The sequence below is a fragment of the Halichoeres trimaculatus genome, unplaced genomic scaffold (genome assembly GCF_033239565.1).
Source record: "Halichoeres trimaculatus isolate MK-OKI-2021-1 unplaced genomic scaffold, fHalTri1.1 fHalTri1_scaffold_7, whole genome shotgun sequence".
Taxonomy (NCBI): Eukaryota; Metazoa; Chordata; class Actinopteri; order Labriformes; family Labridae; genus Halichoeres; species Halichoeres trimaculatus.
In genome coordinates this window covers 23,567,312-23,587,594 of record NW_027437185.1, presented here as the reverse complement: position 1 = coordinate 23,587,594, position 20,283 = coordinate 23,567,312, and the positions used below count along the sequence as shown (strand labels likewise).

General features: G+C 40.8%; 2 protein-coding genes across 3 annotated transcripts; both read right to left on the bottom strand.

Moving 5' to 3' along the window:
* Nucleotides 1-720: 720 nt before the first annotated feature.
* efemp2a (EGF containing fibulin extracellular matrix protein 2a) lies at nt 721-11,510 on the bottom strand. The gene is made up of 11 exons (XM_074674614.1): nt 11,357-11,510; nt 7,227-7,483; nt 6,627-6,675; nt 6,337-6,522; nt 5,719-5,841; nt 5,443-5,559; nt 4,569-4,688; nt 4,363-4,482; nt 4,083-4,209; nt 3,435-3,630; nt 721-1,503 (listed from the first exon to the last, which is right to left on the bottom strand). Exons 2-11 carry the CDS (start codon nt 7,326-7,328, stop codon nt 1,330-1,332), a joined length of 1,314 nt encoding a protein of 437 aa, XP_074530715.1. The 5' UTR covers nt 7,329-7,483; nt 11,357-11,510; the 3' UTR covers nt 721-1,329.
* Nucleotides 11,511-13,250: 1,740 nt separating this feature from the next.
* Nucleotides 13,251-18,057, bottom strand: fibpa (fibroblast growth factor (acidic) intracellular binding protein a). 2 transcript variants are annotated; one of them, XM_074674616.1, is made up of 11 exons: nt 17,693-18,057; nt 17,466-17,550; nt 16,359-16,557; nt 16,077-16,203; nt 15,548-15,648; nt 15,167-15,300; nt 14,529-14,637; nt 14,346-14,409; nt 14,172-14,258; nt 13,978-14,075; nt 13,251-13,452 (listed from the first exon to the last, which is right to left on the bottom strand). In XM_074674616.1, exons 2-11 carry the CDS (start codon nt 17,548-17,550, stop codon nt 13,383-13,385), a joined length of 1,074 nt encoding a protein of 357 aa, XP_074530717.1. In that variant the 5' UTR covers nt 17,693-18,057; the 3' UTR covers nt 13,251-13,382. The 2 variants fall into 2 exon arrangements, with proteins under 2 accessions (XP_074530717.1, XP_074530718.1); XM_074674617.1 differs by having other exon boundaries at nt 17,755-18,057.
* Nucleotides 18,058-20,283: the final 2,226 nt, after the last annotated feature.

The following is a 20,283-nucleotide window of genomic DNA, read 5'->3' as shown; positions in this document are numbered from 1 at the left end:
GGGCGGAGCAAACAGCAGTGGACTGTGAAATAAGGGCTTTCCCCTCTCTCTTTTTCTCCCTCTCTCTATTTTCTCCTTTGCTTTTTTTGTGGGTCAGGAGGATCAGTGAGCACAAGGAGCTAAGAGCTGTCACAGGAAAGATAGAACATAGGACAGGGGGTTGCATACGGCCATTCCCTTCATTTCTAGATTTCATTGAAAGAGCATACAGTCTTTTTCTAGTGAATAATAAGAGAAATGAAGAGGGTGATGAGTGATCTGCCTGTTTTGTGCGTTACTTTTTGGCTGTGATGAAGAGCGCTGCAGGGCAGGAATGATAATGTAGCTGTGAGCTGAAGATACAGATATATTTTGCTAAGTATGGGTGTGCTGGCTGTGTGGGTGCTGAAAGAGGGAGGCGGTTCTGGGATACTGGAACCCAACGAATCACCAATTACCCTGTAGACTCTCACTGACACGACTTCTTTTAAAACCCCCTTTCCTTACATAATGAGAGAGGGGAACGATGCAGAATGAAAGTCGTGCTGGTTAGACAACTGAGGACTCTATAAATCCAGGCCTACAGTCTAAAATGTATTTTCTCATGTTAGTGTGAAACAAGTCCAGTTTGATGTCAACATACTGACTTCATGTTTCAGCTTTACAAAAAAAAGTGGATAAAGCATCAACCTCAAAGAAAAACAGTGTAAAAGGTATATTGATTTTATTTGGATTTAAATCTTTAAAAAAAACACACAATCAGCAATGTGACAAACCTATAAAAGCTTCAACAAAAAGGTGTGAGCAGTGGAGGAGGAGTGTGAGGTTTGATCTGAGTGGTTACTTATTCTCGTCTGTCAGAAGGGAACCAGGAATACAGTGACAAACAGACTGAACCAGAGACAAAGATGTCAACAGGTGAGAACAAGATGAATGAATTGATGCTGAGCCTGAATCACTCCACCTGAAAGCAGACGTTAAAATATGCAACAAAACTGGATGTCATGTCAAACTCAGGGGAAGGAAAACAAACCTATTTTGATACACACACTGACCACAGAAAGAAGCTGTGAGATAAGAAAACATATGAAACACAAGGGGACACACTGGACTTTACTGTTTTAAGGCTGTTATTTATCTGTGCTACAACATCTGTGCATTGACTGTGTGCATACTCTTTGGCATTATAAGGTGGGGTGGTAGAGACATGGATTTCTTTGGCAACACAAGTTAAAGTGTAACATCACAGTGACTGGTTGGACTTGCATTTTGTTTTACAGCTTCCTTTTCCTTGTTTTGAGCCTTTGCTTCTCCATCTTTCTCTGTGTGTCTCTCCACTCTTCTCCCTCTTTAAAAGGTGTATGGCCCCACGTAGATGGAGAGTCTGAGGGCAGAGCTGGACTGGTAGCTGCCCTGGTAGCTGAGCAAGGGGTTAACGGACACCATCTCCAAGTCCAACGTGTACTCCCTGGGTCCAGACACAGCACGGGCCAGCACCAGCATGGCACTGATGTTATTGATTTGCTAGTGAAGAGAAAAAAGAGAAACAGGTGAGCATGTTTCTGCTGAAGCTCTATGATGTTTCTAAAGGCCCTGCATATTCAAGGTATCATTTTGTTTGGATTATGCTCCTCAACCTGTTTTTATCCAGTGTATGTTAGCTTAATAAGAGTGACAAAGCTGCCACTGGTCAATTCAAAAGGACAAAAAGAGGAATGTTCTAATGTGGATACTGTTTTTAGCACTACTAAAATCTAAACAATGACTGCACTAGGAAACACATTGATGCAGGTGATAATTACGTTATTTGTCACCAGATTTTATAATAGAAGGCATCTGATGCTTTTCAGTGGCTCAGCGCGCCATCTACTGTTTTAAATCAGCTCTGACATTTACAAGGCAAATGCTGATGGATTCTCAGACTGAGTCAGGACCAAGGTTATAATAGTTTTGGATTTGTCATTATAGTTTAGTTTTAGTTAGTTTTGACATTTTTTTTCCATTATAGTTTAGTTTTAATTAGTTTTAGAGCAGGCATTCTAGTTTTTATTTAGTTTTGATTTTTGCAACAAGGCTTAGTTTTAGTTTAGTTTCAGTTTAGTTTTAGTTTTTCATACCTTATTAACCAGATGCAGGATTCAAAAAAGTCAGAGTAAATATTTTGTAATACTGTTTATTTTCCAGTCCAACATAGTGCTCACTGCTCAGTCAATGCTGATACCGAAATGTTGACTGCTGCCTTAAACACAAGAAAATAATATAAACTATATATAAAAAATATAAACATAAATTATATAAAAATAATGTTAACTCCAAGACAATTAAAGTCAGACTCACATGAAATTAAACTATTACAGATACTCTGATTCATTGCTCCAACTACGTTTCGTGGCAGCACAGCGCACAGCCAGTCAGTGCAGTAAACAAGCTCGTCCCAGTACGTCGCTATGATGGTGCCGTACGGCGCTGACAACTGCTGAAAACTGTCTTAAAATTGGTTGGGAAAATGCATCGGATTAATTTGAATCCTAAAGGCTATTAATATTGTCAAAAACTATAACTAAGGACATTTTGTCTGTAATTTTAGTTAGTTTCAGTTAGTTTTGTGAACACAAGATACAGTTTTAGTTTACTTATCGTTTTTGTTTTCTTTTCTAGTTTTTATTAGTTTGAGGTAACTGCAATGTATTTTAAGTTTTAGTTTTCGTTTTTAGTTTTGTTTTAGTTAACTATTATAACCTTGGTCAGGACTTTTTCACAGTATGTCAGCCACCTGGTTGCATTTAAACATTAATCCATAATGCTGAAAAAGAAGTTAGGCTCAGATTTGAGGGCTGATGTACTTTTGGTGAGAGAGTAATGAAGGAGAGGTCTTAAAAAGCACAAAATACAGGTTATCATGATATTTTTCACCATAAAATATGTAAAGATGGTATATCCTATGAGCTTTAAAATGGGTACAATCCATTCATTTGTTGCTCAGTTGGGCTGTAAACAAGGACTAATAAGAGGCAAAATGATAATTTTCAGTGGACAGAGCTTTTGATGGTAGTGAAATTTGTTTTAGTTAACATATTGAACAGGTTCTTTGTGAAACCCGCTGGTTTACAAAGTCTGTACATTTGGTTGTTCAAGTCAACAGCATCCACAGCATCTTATGGAAGTAAAGCTCTCTTTTGATACCAATCAGCTCTGATCTTTGTTCTGACCTGACAAATTTAGACACCAGGGGACAAATTCTCTGTGTGGTTAGCCAAAATATCAGAATTTATCTGTACAGGTCATTGATATTGATGAGTGACATCTTTTACAAACAACGACCTATGCAACTGGAAAGTTAGTGCTTTTCTAGAGTATCTATTTTACACCACTACAGCCCTTTAAAATCAAGAGACATACAAGGTATGTTTACAGCACTACAAAAAAACTCATCAGTAACTTTTTTTATTTCTTACTCTGATGTAGAAGTCTCCGTTATCGTCACCCGAGCGGATACGGAAAGTGTTGTACGCCCCTGGAGATACACTGGTGGCCTGAATCTGGAAGATATCGGAGGGAACAGAGCGCTCCGAGGTAATGCTCATGTAGCGGTGAACAATGGAGAAAGGAAGGTCTCGACAGGCAGGCTTGTTGGCAGGACACACACAGCGGCTGGACGGAGGAGAGCAAAAAGCAGAGTAAGAATCCACTTGTAGAGCAGAAGACAAACATGAAGAGTAGTTCATAAATCACCCAGCAGAGGGAGTAAGAAAACAGAGAGGACGGTTCTCCTAAAAGCAAAGAAAGTACTGAACAGTAGCATTTTTTTCCCCCTCATGTTTTTCTGAAACACATTTTATATCACCAAATCAGGTGGGAATTGTTTATAATCACCCACACCTGTTACCAATCCAACACTTGTTCACAACTGTGATAGTTTTCTTATTGCACTGGAGCGTGCTCACATGAAAAGTTGGAGCTGTGTTTGGAAAAAGTAATCGTAGCACTCTTGCAGTTTGAGCCATAATAAACACAGGGGCTGATTATTTTCTGAGCTGATGCCATATTCTTGGGTAATTGGGAAAAGGTGTGTGAGAGTGTGTGTTTCATGAGGTGTCACTCACTTCTGAGACACTTGTACATAAGGATCCTGGCAGCGGTTTGTGTCCACACACTGGTATCGTCCATGAATATTCACACAGGTCTGTGTGTCAGTGCACTGATGCTCACCAGTTTCACATTCATTTATATCTGCAGAAGAGAAACAGCTCATCATGTTCCAATCAGGCCACAATGGGACCAGAATAGAGCAACTGAGGGTTGACTCAGAGCAGCATTTGTGACTGTGAGAGCACATAGAGGTAGGTGTTAGGTTTGGGAGGAAATGGAGGCGGATGTGCTAACCCTGGCAGAGTCTGGTGCCGAGCAGCTGGTATCCTTCAGGGCACACACAGGAGAACTTCCCAGGCTCATTGACACACTGATACTGGCACAGGTAGCTGGAGTAGCTGCACTCATCAATATCTGTGACAGAGAAACAGCGATGACTAGCCTCATAGTCTCTGAGAAGTAAGTCTACATTAAGTTATATTAAAGAGTTGGTTTCTTACCGTTACATGCAAAGCCATCAGGTCCCAGCTCATAACCCTGATCGCAGCGACACAGGAAGGTGCCATATGTGTTGTAGCACCTCTGAGAGCAGGGAGCGCCCATATCACATTCATTCACATCTGATAAGAGGGAGACAGAATTAATTCAATTCCTGAGCTTGGGAGTGAAAATAATTTAAAAACTGCTCAAAGGAAACTGAATGGAGAAATCCCATCATTACAAGGTGGTAAACTTCTAACTTCTTGCAACCAAATGATGTTAATTACAAAAAAGTTGGTTAAATTAAGGTCATTTCTACCTGAAAAACAGTAGTTAACAATTGTGCAACAACTTGGGTATAGCAGAACTCACAGTATAAGTAATGATAATGTTGGGTTTGTTTTCGTGCTTCCAGGACTCTGTCAGTCTGCCTTTGACAGCAGGACATTTGAATGCAGCTGCTGATCTTCCCTTAAACCTGAGGCCTGGAGCATTTATGAGAAGCTGGCTACAGAGACCTGGTGAGCTCACTTCCTGTTTTTTTTTCTTTATTTATAAACTTGGAACTTTCCTTCCTTTCTTACCAAAATCAAGCAGGCACTGTGCAGTGCCTCCAGGAGGCACAGAAGTCTTTATACAACTTTTGTCTACATCCTCTAACAGAGGACGTCTTTCATGTTATGCTTTTCAATCCCTCAGTTCCTGAAATCTTTGCAGTAGAGCTGTCTTAGCAGGTTTTAAACCACATCATGGAAAGCTGTAATTTTTCAGCTTGACAGAGCTGAGAAAGATCTTTATTTGAACTAAACTTCAAGGGAGCATTCAGCTCAGAGTGCAGACTAGCAGGCGGTAACAGAAGGGTCATATTATTAAGGGCAGAGTAGCGTCACTCACCGATGCAAGATCGGTTATTTCCTGCCAGCTGGAAACCAGGCTCACACTGACAGGAGAACGAACCGGGCACATTGACGCAGCGATGTTGGCAGTACCTGTACCTGCACTCATCGATGTCTGGGGGAGAGAAATCCAGTCAGAGGACGGGTATTCACATTCCTACCGGTTATTAAGGTCAGTTTTGACCTCAGGCCATGAAGCAGAATTCTCTTTATGAGTTACCTTAAGTGATCCTGTCTGGCTTTAAAAGCAAAGGGTTAAGTTAAACAATCTCACCGATGCATTCTGTGCCAACTTTGCGGTAGCCGTCGGGACACTGGCAGGTGAAGGCGCCCAGTGAGTTGATGCACTGCTGACTGGGTTGGCAGTCATGTTCGTCTCGCTCACACTCATCAATGTCTGCGTTTGTGGGTGAAATAAGGACACGTGTAAGAATCCACTGTCAGCATGACGGGGAAATAAGATGTGAATGTTGGAGAGAAGACAATGATGCTCAGTTTGCCTCATTTGCCCTCAACAGCTGAAAACATTTCATCATACTGAATCATGTTGGCTGCCTCATGCAGATGAACACCTCTCCGTCCACCATGAGGACCTTTCTCACTGCAAGACGGACTCTTAAAACACAGCAGCTGTACTCGTGTGAGATCTTCAAAATTCCTACACTGTCTCCCTGCCCCCCTGCTGAGTCATCCTCACTTACACCCACACAGATTGCACCAACATGCTGCCTCCAGTCCCAACACCTGCTTCAGCCACCTGTCCCTCACAGTCTGTGGCCACCGATAATAAACGCACACAATCACACACACGTACACAAACTTGCTGAATGATCAGTCGCCCTGTGGCCACCTGTCCACCTCCAACTGTTAGACCCACAAACCAGACACCCACCCACACAGCTGTCTCCCTGTGGCTCGTATCCCAGGGGGCAAGGGTTGGTCACTGTGGGTGTGATGGGGGGCTCGGGGGCCGGGATGACTGATGCAGAGCGGGGAAGACACAGGTAGCCACCATAGTGGTTGAAGCACTTCATTTCCCCTTTGCAGGCATCCTGGATGGTCTCGCACTCGTTTACATCTGATGGGAACATGCAAAGATAAACCTTCAGGCTCCAACTGTAAAAAGTAACAGGGGATAGTAGGTGTTGGAGTGAAACACATAAATTTTAAAGCATGCGTTACCTTTACAGTGCTCTGTTTGAGGGTCCCAGTGATACCCGTCTGTGCATTCCTGCAACAAGCAGCAGAGAGAGAAAGAGAGTGTGAGAAAGTGATGGAAAGAAAGATGTGAACAACCCCTCTGAGCCAAGTAGTTGCATAATATATTCATAATACATAATAAATCCTCAGTAGCAGGACATGAAAAAACTGGTTTCCCCTCTGTTCATGTAGAAGCACTGGGCCAGAAAGACAAGAAGTCTGAGGCTGTTAAAGGATTTGTGACATTTCAAACTGCCATCCCTACGCCAAATGTCATTTCAAAAACAAAGAGTGTAAGGCCAGTGTTTGGAAAAACGGTCATTATCATTCTGATGAAAATATAGTGCTCTGTGAGCAGCATGGAAAGAAAAGTGAGGCCAAGAGAACACTGAATTAAAACTAAAATTACCCCCTACTAACTACGTTAAAAGGATGGAAAAGGAAAACCGCTGTGGAATATTAAGCAAGAAGAAGAGAGAGCGTTTGTGACCAACATTTCTAACCAAAACTAAAAGATGTCATTCAAAATATGGAAGAAAAGATGCAAAGGAAAAGAAAGGAGACAGATTTGTCCACCCTTACCGTGTAGGTGTCACTTTCTGTGGGCGGCTGTGAAATAGCGCTGTGGAGGAGCACAGACACACATATGCACACGCACAAGATTGACACACAAACACCCTGCATACTAATAGACTAACTCTGTGGAGAGGGGACAGGAACACAACATGCACACACACACACACACATACACACACACAGCTACCAAACAGGTAGCAGCTGTTTTAAAGATGAGCGAGACAGCTGACGTTGTGATGTTTGGAGCAGTCGTGGAGTGGGATCTGTATTTCAGAGAGAGAAAAAAAGACAAGAAGAGAGAACAAGGCGACATTAGTAACTCCAAAAACGGCTTAGTTCAGTGTAAAAACACACGGGTGCTGTAAGATGTCCCCACAGCTGAAATGGGTAAATCAACTTCAAGTGGGAGAGCCAATTTTTAAGTAGTCAGTTCAAGCACAAACAGTGAGTTTCTTGGAGCTGATTCACTGTTTGTTAACCACACAGTCCCCCCCTTCATTGCAGCAGGAATAAATGGAATGAGACCCTCTGCCAGGTAAAAACATAAACACCGTGACGCGCTCCATCCTTCTGCTGAAAATAACAAAGTCAACATCACAGAAATACTTTCGTATTAGCTGCTCACAGAAAGCCCTCTGTGTCTGCATACTGGCAGACTACAACTCACAGGAATGAGTGAATCTCACTGAATGCTGCCTCCAGAGGTTCGGTTTACTGTGTGTCAGAGCAGCAGCAGCAGTGGGAGCACATAAATCCAGGCTGTTACTTGCAAAATTTACTTCTTTGGAACAGCATCTCGTGAGCTGCTGCTTTAGCTTCTCAGGTGAATTTCCAGTTAATTTGCCCCTCTTACAAAGTCATTTTTCCTCCACAAAGCCTGGGATTTTCTCTGCAATGTAAGACATCTTTTTGTTTTAATGGAAAACAGAAACTTCCTACACCCAATTAAGTGCTGACCTTAACATATTTCATTGAAACGCTCCCCTGTGAGGTATCACTGCAGTAAGAGGGTTATCAATGTGAGGTTTCACAGGGGGCCTCTTTCCAGGTATCTAGCATCTAATCCTGTGCTCAAAAAATACAAAAAGCTACTTTTAATTTTGATTTTTTTTTTAAATTTTGTCGTCAGATGGTCTGAAAACAGCACCCTTACTCAGACTATTAACAGATAATCAAAGCTTAACCTCTTTACATAATCTTTCATAGCTTTGAGTCTGAACCATGAGAATCTTTTCTTCAGATTTCAGTGGGTCGGTGATGTACCCAAGTACATTTCCAGTGCTAGTCTTTTCTTCAATGCTCTACACTGTGTTGTGTGGTTCAGAGTTTGGGTTTATAGTGTATTATGTTTGCTGAGTACTCAGATGAACTGGGCTTTTTTCCCAGTAGAGACACAACCAGCCTTCAGTTAATGTTCCTGGAGAGTGGCTGTAAGTGTTTAAGCCGAGACTAAAAATAGAAGATCACCTATTCCAGCTCCTGAAGACTGAAAATACATATAAGAAAAACAGGTAATTTGAGGAAATAAAAGAAAATCTAAGCAAGTTTTGTTTGCAAAGTTGTAAGCTCCAGTGAAAGTACATGGGAGGAAAGTTATAATCACTGCGTGTCTACGTGCCTCGAAACACGCTCAGATGTAAACGCCAGGGGCCACATTTGCAGGCATTGCTTATTGTTGTATTTCTCACTGAGACAAACAGAAGGCCGCAGGGTGACGTGGACACCCTCAAATAGTGAACGGATGACATCACATGCCACTCATGACCTCTGTGTGGTGAGAAGAAGCAAAACATGCCCTCACCCTTTAGACAGTAATGCATACCATAGTGCGACCAGACAGCCACAGTACGTGACCCCTCTGCGCTGGCCCAGTGGACACTTGCAACCAGCAAGAATGTGACCCAAACCACCCAAAAACAAACTGACCATCAGTCCAGGGTCCAGTCACTCGCTGGCTACTGAGTGTGGGCAGTGGGGATGCATGGGTGTTGGCCTGGCACTGCTGGAGATCAAGAGGCAGTGGACCTCTGGAATGCCCGTGGCGAGGATGTGGGCGCCAGTTTCCAGCTGGGATGCCCTGCCACACCAGTGGTTTCCCAGAGTATCAGGTTCTGGGAAACCCCCCATGGATCACATAAGAGGGTAACTGGTGCCAAACCTCCAGCCACAGCTCCCCCTAACCCCTCATCTCTCCTTTGTGTAGGAGGATGTCCGAGAATGTGGCCATGGGAGCAGGAATCAATCGTCTGAGTTTAGGCGGCCACTGTTTACTGTAACGCAACATCCATCCACCCTACAACTGTTTTCATCAGTGATTCAATTTCAGATTATATAATCTGGGTTTGTTGGTTTAATCTTGATAAATATTTAGACCTGTAATAACTTTAAATGTGAACCATTCTTATAAGAACATGTAAAAATATGGACAACTCTTTTGGTTCTGGAGAGATATTTTTAACTGCTTTGACACTTGCAATAAAATTTATAAAAAGTAAAAAATAATCTATAAATCTAATAATCTTTGACAATAAGTTGTTTATACTTTTTATTCTCTAATTTAAATACTATTTGAGTCCCGGGCTGTTATCAGTAACAGCAGACTGACCTATTTCTAAATTCACAGATTTAATAAGCACAATATCAGGTGGCTTTTACAAAAAAGTGACCACATGTTGACACATAGTTGGACCACACACACATGAACTCAGACACGTGTGTGCGTGTGGATGGTCATGTGTTACAGTATATACCAAGTGTGCTTTGTGTAGTTCTGCTCAGTTACGCGTGGAGCAGCCTGAGCCCACGGTGGCCCTGTGCTCTCCAGCTGTGCTTTGTTACAGCTGTGGCAGTGAACCTGCAAATCCACATCCAATGGGTCAACAGCACACACAGAAACACACACAACCTCGACCCTGCTCTGAGAAACTCCATACATCATATTTAGAGAGGTAGCGGCCTGCAGCAGAGATTCACACACGGTTAAGCCTCTCCTAAGCCGCTCTCTTCCCTCTGCAGTGACTCTGCTCTGCCTCTCTTTGTAAAAAGTCTGTAATGGCTGTAGTGTCTAGCGGGGCACGAGATGATGATATGCTGCTCTCAGGGAACACGGCTCCTTCCTGTTGCCTTTATGATCCCACCTGACTCATTACAGTGACGCTGGAGCTGTCACATGTTAGCTATTAGGAGCACAGTGTCTAAACAGTGATAAAGCACGCTGTCAGAAGGCAGCATCCTTTACTGGCTCTGGATTTTTTTCCTTTGACATCATTGACCTTGACAGGAGTGTATCTTGTGTAAAACATGTTGACACGGCACAAAAAAAACTTGTCAGATTACATGAACACAAGTTCATCCAGAGTAACTTAGTGTGTGTATGTCTCTAAAACATCATATGCTATCAGATGATTATTGAGTCATCACCGAAATGTCAGCTGTTTTTTGGCCTACGGGGTAAAATGACACTTATCTTCTTCATCTTAATCTCTATCATGAGTTTAAGAGATGGAATCAAAGACAATGGGAGAAACTGTTGCTTTCTTACAAAGTTTTTGATCAGGTCAGATAGTGGAAAACTGGACCGACTCGTCATAACCTGTAAACTACTGAAGATTAACAAACCCTGGATTGAAAGTTTTAGAGCATTTGATCATTTGCTGGCACCTGTCTCTCTTACTTTGGATAAAACCTTAAACTGCCGGCTGTATTTCGACCCTCAACCCACTCCACTCCACTCGTGACCAAACTGAGATCGTGACACTGACATTCAAAGTTGTACAAGTGGGATGAGGTGGAAGAATTTTGCAATATACTGTACGATAATACATGCCCTGTGACTCACCGCTTCTCTTCCTGTCTACCCCCCTATTACAGCCTGGAACACAGAGCCAAGACGCAAACTGCACAGACTGTGGGCCACATTATCTTGGCTCCTGTGAGGAGCCGAGTGCAGCTGAGAGAGCAGAGCAGTGGTGCAGCTGTGACGTGTATGGCCTGTACTAGAAAGTTGGGTAAGAGGTACAGCTCACCTCTGTTACTTCTTCAAAAACACGCTCACAAACAGGGTAAGTGATCCAGAAGTTTACAGTTTGACACAAATCTCTTCCAACATGGATGTCAGATGTTAGAGAAACACTCACGGGTGAGTCTTTGCGGATGAGTCGTCTGCGTCTGCCTCCCTCCGTCCAATGTGTCCTGCTGTCGGCGGTGCTCGTCCCGTACAGAAGTGGTCCCTTGAACTCCTGCGAGTGTGACCCTGAGAGAGTGAGTGGGGAGACCGACAGCTGGAGCAGCTGAACACATGCAAAAAAAGGAAGGGAGAGAGAGAGAGAGAAGGCAAGAGACCAGAGAGGGAGGAGAGAGGGACAGCCCATTCTCCCCCCCCACCGTCTCCCCTCTGGCCCCCTGCACTGCCATCCTCCACTTTCCAAACCCCCTTTCCCTGACCCCCCAGGATGCAAATTCCTGGTCTGTGGGCCAAATACCAAAATTCCAAATCTGTCCAAATCGTAGGCGCAACAACTCACAGATTCACACACTTTGCCCCCCCATCTTCTTACAAAATGCCCCCTCTTACAAGTCCCACAACACACCTGGTTTCATTTAAACTGAACCCCCGCAAAAGCCCCAAGCTCTCCCACCCTTTCCTCCCTCCCTTTTCCCATTTACCCCCCATGTATCTATACTTACCTCCCCTCTTTTTTTTCCATAAAACAGCCAAAGCCACTCTTCTCCAATCTGACATGCAGGATATTTATAGCGCCTATCCATCTATACTTACCTCCCCCATGTTTTCCCTTTTTCCCCCCATGAAGTTCCATAAAGCGACTAAAGCCCTCTCTCTGGTCCAATCTGACATGCAGGATATTTATAGCCCGGGAGAGAAGTTAATGGAATGTGGACAAAATTTAGAGAGTCAAAGACAGAGCGAGGGAGACAGAGGGAGAGGGTGTGGAGACGCATTTGGAAAATGTGTCAGCTTATTTTGCAGAATAGAGCGGTCGCACTCTCTGAGATGAAATACAAAAAAATCAACCACTTTGGTAATTCTTGACCTACGTGCCATCTCTGTTGCCCTCTGTTTGGATGTGACTAATCCATTACTCCTCGTGGAATCATTTCCCGCAGCATTTACTCTTGCAAAACTTGGAGTCTGTTATGTTGCAAATGGGTTAAGATGTTGCTTAACGCACGCAACTCTTTATTAGTTTAAGTCTGACTCAACAAAAAATTAGACTTTCAGGTCACCCTTCTGTATCCCTTCAAAATAAAAGCCTTTCAAAAATCAGCAGTAAAAAAACTGAAGGCTACATTCAAAACTTGAACAATTACCGTTTTCACATAAATGTCACTACTGCACAGAAATATACTCCTCAGGCTGGAAATCATGCGACTTTTAGCAGTACAGGAGTGCTAACTGTACTCTTCTCCGGTGCTTTAAGCTCCAGTGTTTTGTGTTTAAAAACATTTTTTTGGTCCCAGATTGTTTATCTGTCCTGTCTCTCTGGGTGGTAGCAGGGATGGCAGCTGTCATTACGGGGGATGTTGTTAAAAAAATCACACTGAAACCCCCCTAGCAGGACCAACTGTGTCCCCTGGTTGGTGTCCTATTCTCATGACCACACACAGACACTCTCCATCCGTGACATATTTAATTCGCTGCTCAGATTTTAAATAAAACAGTAAAACATACGAAGAGCTGGAGGCTTAGGCAGTTTTGTGACACACTTTACTTTCGCTGCCTGATTAATAGCTTCTCTGTCAGTATCTCTAATCTGGGTCCAACACTAAAAAAAATCTGTAAAAAGATCCGTAAATTCTGACCTTGGAAAGGGTGAAAGATAAAATCTATTCCAGATAGCAGAAAGATTAAACAGTTACTTAAACTGAGAACAGATTTTACATCAGAACATAAAACAAAATGACACTTTGATGTAAATATGTGAACTTTATTTACAAGCCAAATATACAGACATTGTAGTACACGAGAGGTGCAGACAGGGATGCTAAAAACAAAAATGGTGATTTAAAAAAAAAGCAGAATTATTACTAACGAAACAAATCAGGGAAAGCACAAACCCAAGGGCTAGGATAAGGACTGTGCGGGGGGTGGGGGTGTCAGGGAAGAGCAGAAGAAAAGAGGAGTGAGCCATGGAGGAAAACGTTTCAGTCATGATACATTTTGAAGATACAGCTTTTGACGACTCCCATGTATCTGTCCCACACGACCTGATGTCTGAGGGGTAAAAAACACAGAGAGAAAGAGAGCAGAGTGTAAGTAAACGGAGCATGAAAGTGCTAAGTCTCATGACAAACTGTAATTGTGAAATCTTAGTGAAAAGAGTAAATGAGGCAATCTTTGTCCACTCAGAGTAATGAGGGGGGGTCTATGTTTCCTTTCATGAATATCTCTTTGTTAAGCGTGTGGTGGTGCAGGGCTGTGTAAACCCTTAACGACATTCCAGAGTGTTTGCATGAGAAACAAGGTAACTACAGTTTGAGAAAACAGGGCTGAGATAGGGTGACACCCACTGGCAGAACAGGGACGCCGACATTAAGGAGGATTTTGACTTACAGCCTCATGCCTGAGCTCTGTTTTATGACTGCTAAAGTGTGCATCATTATTTAATTATTGCTCTCTATAAACTCAGGGCTATTTTTAGCTCAGTCTGCCCTGCTTTTAATTGAAACCACTGACAGGGTTGGAGCCATATACTGATTTGCAAGTTTCACAGCACATAATAAAAGCACATTGACTCACTTGAATGTGTCGAGTATGTGAGCAGAGTTGGTGTAGTGAGTAAGGTAGAGTCTCATGTCCGCAGCTGTCCATCGGTCTGAACGACAAGGCTCAATAAACTGGGGGAGAAAAGGGGAGGGGCTGTTACATCACACACTAACTTAAAGGCAGGTTTGTTTTCTTTTTTTTAATACATTAAATTAAAAAGTACACACCTTTTCCACAAGATCAATGAAGAAATCTCTGACATCTTTGGTGTTGGTAAGCTTTGCAGCGATGTTGACAAGACCTCTGGAAAGATTCTACCAGAAACAAAAAATAGTTAAAGCCAAAGAACCTTCCTTCCAGTGAAATACCTTTACCATATAGTTGGGTTGTGCTTTTCTTACCTTAAAATTAGCCTCCATCTCGTTGTAAACTTTAGTCTTTCCTCTGAGAGCTGTGCAGACCAAACTGGATTGATAAGAAAGAAAGAAAAATGGGCAAATATCTGTTAGACAGAGCGGAGAGTGTCTTCATTAAACCATTGTGTTTCTCAGTCGTCAGCAGAAATGATCAGGCGTTCCTGTTACCTTTTGTGTTGATCCAGCAGATCTTTGTCTGCAATTAAAATCTTCAGTTCTTTCAGCTCCTGTAAAAACTCTTTATCAAGGTCCACGTCCATGTCCTCCACCATGTTATCTTCAATGAAACACAAGTCAGGGACATTCACATCAATTACAAACAATTTTATTACTTTTTACCTTTACTTTTACTCATTCTTTCTCAACAGTTACTCCACTATCATCCATCAGATGGTCTGAACTACAAACAGTTTTACTTTAATTATTAGGAACATACAACTTCTGCTGCGATCTGATGTGGATCAGCAAAACCTGAAGGACCTCTGGTGGTCATACAGCTTCACTGAAGGGGGCACTGTTTTGAATGTTTCTCATACATAACCATTGTCCCACACCCCGCGCTTTTTGTTCTTGTGTAAGAATTTCCTAAAAAAAAAAAAACCTTTGTAGATTTTGTTGTACAGTTTCCTTTCAAAATATATCTGCTGTTTTTGGATTTTTTTAATTGCTCCACAAGCCTCAAAGAAAGACAAATAAAGATGGTTCCAGACGACTGATATATCTGTTGCATAAATAATTTCAGATGTTGTACCCGAGCCTTGAAAAACAGTAGTGAACAGCCAAAATAAATACTTAGAGCAGCTCACCAACCGCCCCCACAGTCCAGTTGTTGATAAGCTGCCCGGCACAGAAAGCAAAGTCCTGGAAAGTTAGATACTGTAGCTTTCTTTTCCCTGTCTCAAAGCGATTGTTGGTGAAGAAAACGATGGCTGCATAATCCCTGAAACAGGACAAAGAGGTATTATTAGCATTAACTAAAAATAAAACAGGTTCAAAAGAACTCAGTTGGTTTTTGATATCCTAACATCCACTTGTTTATGTGCTGTTCAGTTAATATATGCAGAAAAACAGAAACTGGTCCAGTCATCACATTAAACTTCATCCCCAAAAATTAAAGTGATGAGAATACTTTGGAAAATAAAACAGACATGAAAGACTGTGCTCCTGGTGTTCCTCTGACTGAATACCTTGCAAGCTTGTCAGAGAGAAGAAAATGTTGTCGTATGTTCTCCACCAGGGGACCCTTCAGCTCTTCCACTACTTTGAAAACACGTTTGAAGTTGTCAAACTGAAACAAACAGTTAAAAGGTTGAAACGATTTTACACATTTACAACAAAGTGACTGATGTTTAACCTAAATATGCAAACCTACTAAGTAATACAGTGTATCGACTACAGCAGAAATATTAGACAAATCAGGAAATCAATGAAGAGACTTCAGTCAGTGGAAGAGCCACAAAAAGTCTGGTTAAAAAAACAAAGCAAGAATAATTTGAACCTATCACTTTTACATAGAGCAATTTAAAATGATTTAAAAAGTGAAACAAAACTATAACATCAAAAACTAAAAGAGCTATGGTAAGTACAAATAAGACATCAAAGTATGCGATACACAAAAAAACATTTAAAAAAACAAATTTCTCTTCAGATTGTGACTACTGATTATAAAACTAAAAGCCTCTATGAACAGGTGAACTAGAGGTAGAATTCACAAACCTGTCGTCTGCAGCTTTTCAGCGTCACACTTGTCTTTGCACTGATATCGTCCAAGTCCTTCTTGGTTCCTTTGGAGAGTTTCTTTCCCAGGACTTCACGGACAAATCCATCATCAAAAGCGTAATATCTTGACACAGAAAAGATGTGTTGAGCATATCTTCTGATTTACTATCAATAGTTTTATTTTGATTGAACCTTTTTGGAAACATCTTGAAAGAATTATCTGTTCAAAGAAGACAAATCCTTAAATCAGTCACTTCAGACACGGCAAGAATATTTCACCTCTCTATGAGGATAGCTTGTCGATGAGGAGTGATCTGGAAGAGCAGCTGATTGGCCAGTTTTGTTGGACAGTGTAGCAGACGCTCACACATCTGGAAGGTCCTGTACTGGTCCATTGTGTCACTCAGCAAAACTTCTGCACTGGCCTCACACTCCTCCATCACACCTCCTTCCATGCGTACCTTCACAGCATCATTCACTGTTGGATGAATGGACAGGCAAGTTTCGGTTAAAAAACCTGATTTTAAAAATACCTCAGAGGTAACACTCTGTAACACTCTTTACAAAAAAAAAGGGATCTGCTGTTCATCTGTGGCAAACCTGAGCAAATTGCTGCTTTGCACAATCTAAAACAAAAAGTCAATGTTGATGCAGCGCTATGTTTGCAGCTCTGTATGATCCAGTTATTTGTTACCCAAAGCAGTCACACAGGGGCATTAGCAGTTTCCATTTTGTTGACATTTAATACTTTAAACAAGCTACATGTAATAACAACTCCTGAACAAAGATAGTAACTTTGTAACAAATCAGGCTACAAAGCTGTGATACATTATTAAACAGCCTTTACATATGCTTTCACTGCAACGATGCTTCAATGTGTATCATTGATGATTTATAAATCCATTGATCAGCTGATTAAGATTCTGTACCGTGTGTGCAGAAACTGTCAGAGTCCTTAACAGGTTATTTCAGATGACATGCAGAGAGAAGTACAGCTATTCATCTTGACCACTGGATGGAGAAATGGTGCAGTGAATCATGTTTCTTATCACACATGCACACATCAGACCCACAATGGAGCATTGGTATAACTTTATCTTTAAGGCCACACTACATGATCTGCTATTTTATTTATTGTTCTGTCTCGCTCTTTGTGTGAAACCTTCCATGCTGCTGTCTTGGCCATGACTGCCATGTAAAAGGGATCATGCATCTCAACGGTTATATCCCTGGTAAAATAAGGGTTAAATTATATATTTTCAAAATGGAAAAAGTCAATAGAAAAAATAAAATTAAAACCAGAAAGACAAGAAAAGACCCTGGACTCTGAGAAACGTCACTGCCCACATGACCAGAGACTCATTGAATGAATGATCTTAGTATTACCTGTGTATCCATCTAACCAGAGCTGGTACACCTCCTCATCCATGATAGTGGTGTTACCCACGAACACATCCAGCTCCATTGCCATCTACAAGAAGGCGAAGAACAAACTTTAAATCAGTTGTGCAGGGACATGTTTCAGACTGCTTTAGCCCAAGAAGCTAGCTGAAGCTATTTAGGTGTCGGACTCGTATCGCGACATCAACATTGCCACCTTATACATGATGTACCTTGTTGTGAGTGTGATCCAAAGTAGTTGCAAACAGCAAGCAGCGATAAAATAAACGCTTACTGATTATTTCTAAGAGCTGAGTTTCAGTAGTCTTCACATGGCTTCATGTTCAGCTCCATTATACGTTAGCTTCTTAAGCTAGCTCCCTCTCAAAGTCTGCTGCGTCATCGGAGAAAATAAATGTAAAGGAAACAACAATACGGCCATTTAAGGCAAATATGACAAAACTACACCACTGAGTAATTCGCTCAAGTTGTTGTTAACAACAGAAACACAAAATATAAAGCCTTCTCAACTGTGCTCCACTTTCTGAGTGCTCAGTGTCAACAACAGCAGTCAGACGACACGGGCTTCCTGTTTGGTTACGTCATCGAAAAGCTGCATGGACTGCAATTACATAAATCTCCTGGAAAAAAAGAACATTAACTGTTAAGATTTTCTTTGATAATATGAGTTGGTGTTTGTTCTCATGTGTTGTCATTTTTTTCTTGTCATACAAGACTTTTTTTTTTCTTTTTCGTTTATGGTACATTTATGGCTTATAATACTTTTTGTCTCATCGAGAATATTTTTTTATGAGCACCCTACCTAGTATTTTTGTGAGCTTCATACAGAAGAAAGAAAGAAAAAATAAATAAAGTTAAGTATACAACAGGCTTTGTTTTATCTTAAAAAACACTTTTTATTTTCATAATCAACCAGCTTTCATTTCTGTAGCACTTTTAGTAAAATGCAGTTATTTAAAAGATATCTTAAAGTAGAGTAAAGCACACCTATAAAAGATATTAAAGCAGTTAAAAATGGAAACAGGTTTTAAAAAAAGGCTGTACTTAAAATAAATTAGTATAGAATAGAAAAATAAAAAAGGTAAGGATAAAAGTGAAAGGTACCAAAAAAGATAAGATCCATAAAATAATTTTGAAAACCTTTTCACCAGACAACGAAATACATCCACATTTTGTTGGTTCACCTGAATCTTAAACATGTTATTACTTTGATATTCTGCTGTTATTCGCAGAGAATACACCTGGAGTGTTTGCCCTAGCTTTTTTCTTGCGGAGCAGAGTCTACCCAGTTTAAACTGTATTTTGGCTCAACATTCATAGATCCTTCTTCACTTGTTGCTGTATGTTAGTGGATATTCACTGAATGTTCCTGTGTTCCATTACCTATACCCAGAAGTAATATCTACTTTTCTTTTTCACTGGGAGTATTGTGTAAATTAATCTCAGTGTTAGAACAGACTTGAATTGATATTTTGAACAAAAAAGGATTTTGTTTCATTAATATTAGGAAATATATTTACATTTTTAAAAGCTTTATACATTGTAACTTCAACTCCTTCTGTAAAATGCTGTCTGTTCCCCGACTAGTATGGTAGCGCCCAGTATATGCTGGTAGCGTATACTGTTGAGTCATCCTTCTCCAAAACAGTGTGTGCTTTTTCTTAGGCAGGTTGTATATCATTGATAAAAGCAGAAACAATAGCAGTCTTAGGTAGCTACCTGGAGGTAAACCATGTTTCCTGTTTTATTTTCAGCAGTTGTGCATCAGTAATAACTGATGCACGAGCATTGAAGAAAGTTATCTGACTTGTATTTGTTAGGTAGCTATCCATCCATTTGAATGTAGTACTATGAAATCAAATTCTCAACTGATCAATCACATCAAAAGCTTAACTGAGATTCAGTAACTCCAGACACTCAGTTTCTATCATCTTGCCTCAGCTGAGCTGCCAGTCCACTACCACTTATTTCAGAGCCATGCAATTGGAGTGACCAGACCTTAAGTCATATTGATAGCTTATACCTAGATTATTTACATCAAAGTAGGTTTGTGCTAGTATAGTTTTCGTCATTATCTTTCCCAAAGCTGATGTCAAACATTTAAGGTGGGTGTTTGCGCCACAGAATGTGAAAACAGATTTCTTTGAAAGCGGATTGACTTTTGTTAATTGTTCATGCTTTTTTGACCAATACATTTCTCTAATAATTAAACTAACAATAAATTCAAGTATCCACACTTGGAGATCTGTCTTTTTTATTTATCAAAAACAAAGATCTGTGTATCGCTACTATTTTAAATTCATTTCTTATCCTTCATTATAATATCCCTGATTATTACTGTGGAAGTCTTTTACATGTTCATTGCATATCGTTTACCTTGGTTCCTGGACTTGGCCTTCTGGAGGAATAACAAGAATAAGCTATCACTCATGTCAAGTCTGAGGTTTACTAATGTGTTTCTCCAGAGGCAGTATTTTAAGCCCGTTTTGATTATTCAGCTAGTTACAAAACAGATTGAAACTGATATTGATCCCTCTATTAGACCATCAAAAGTTAAAAAGGCATGGGCAACAAAACATACATACCTTAGTTTGGCTACACATACATTTAATGTACATAGAGTATGTAAAGACACTATGTTTATCTGGAAGAATGCTGTGTTAATTATTTTCAAAAGGTTTTATTCTCTTTTTCTCTTCTTTCATCTCATTTTTTTTCATGATGCAGATCTTGGTAGATTGATTTCACAATGCATGTATGTATAATTATATCAGCAGACTTCATAACAGGGATCTTTCTCTTA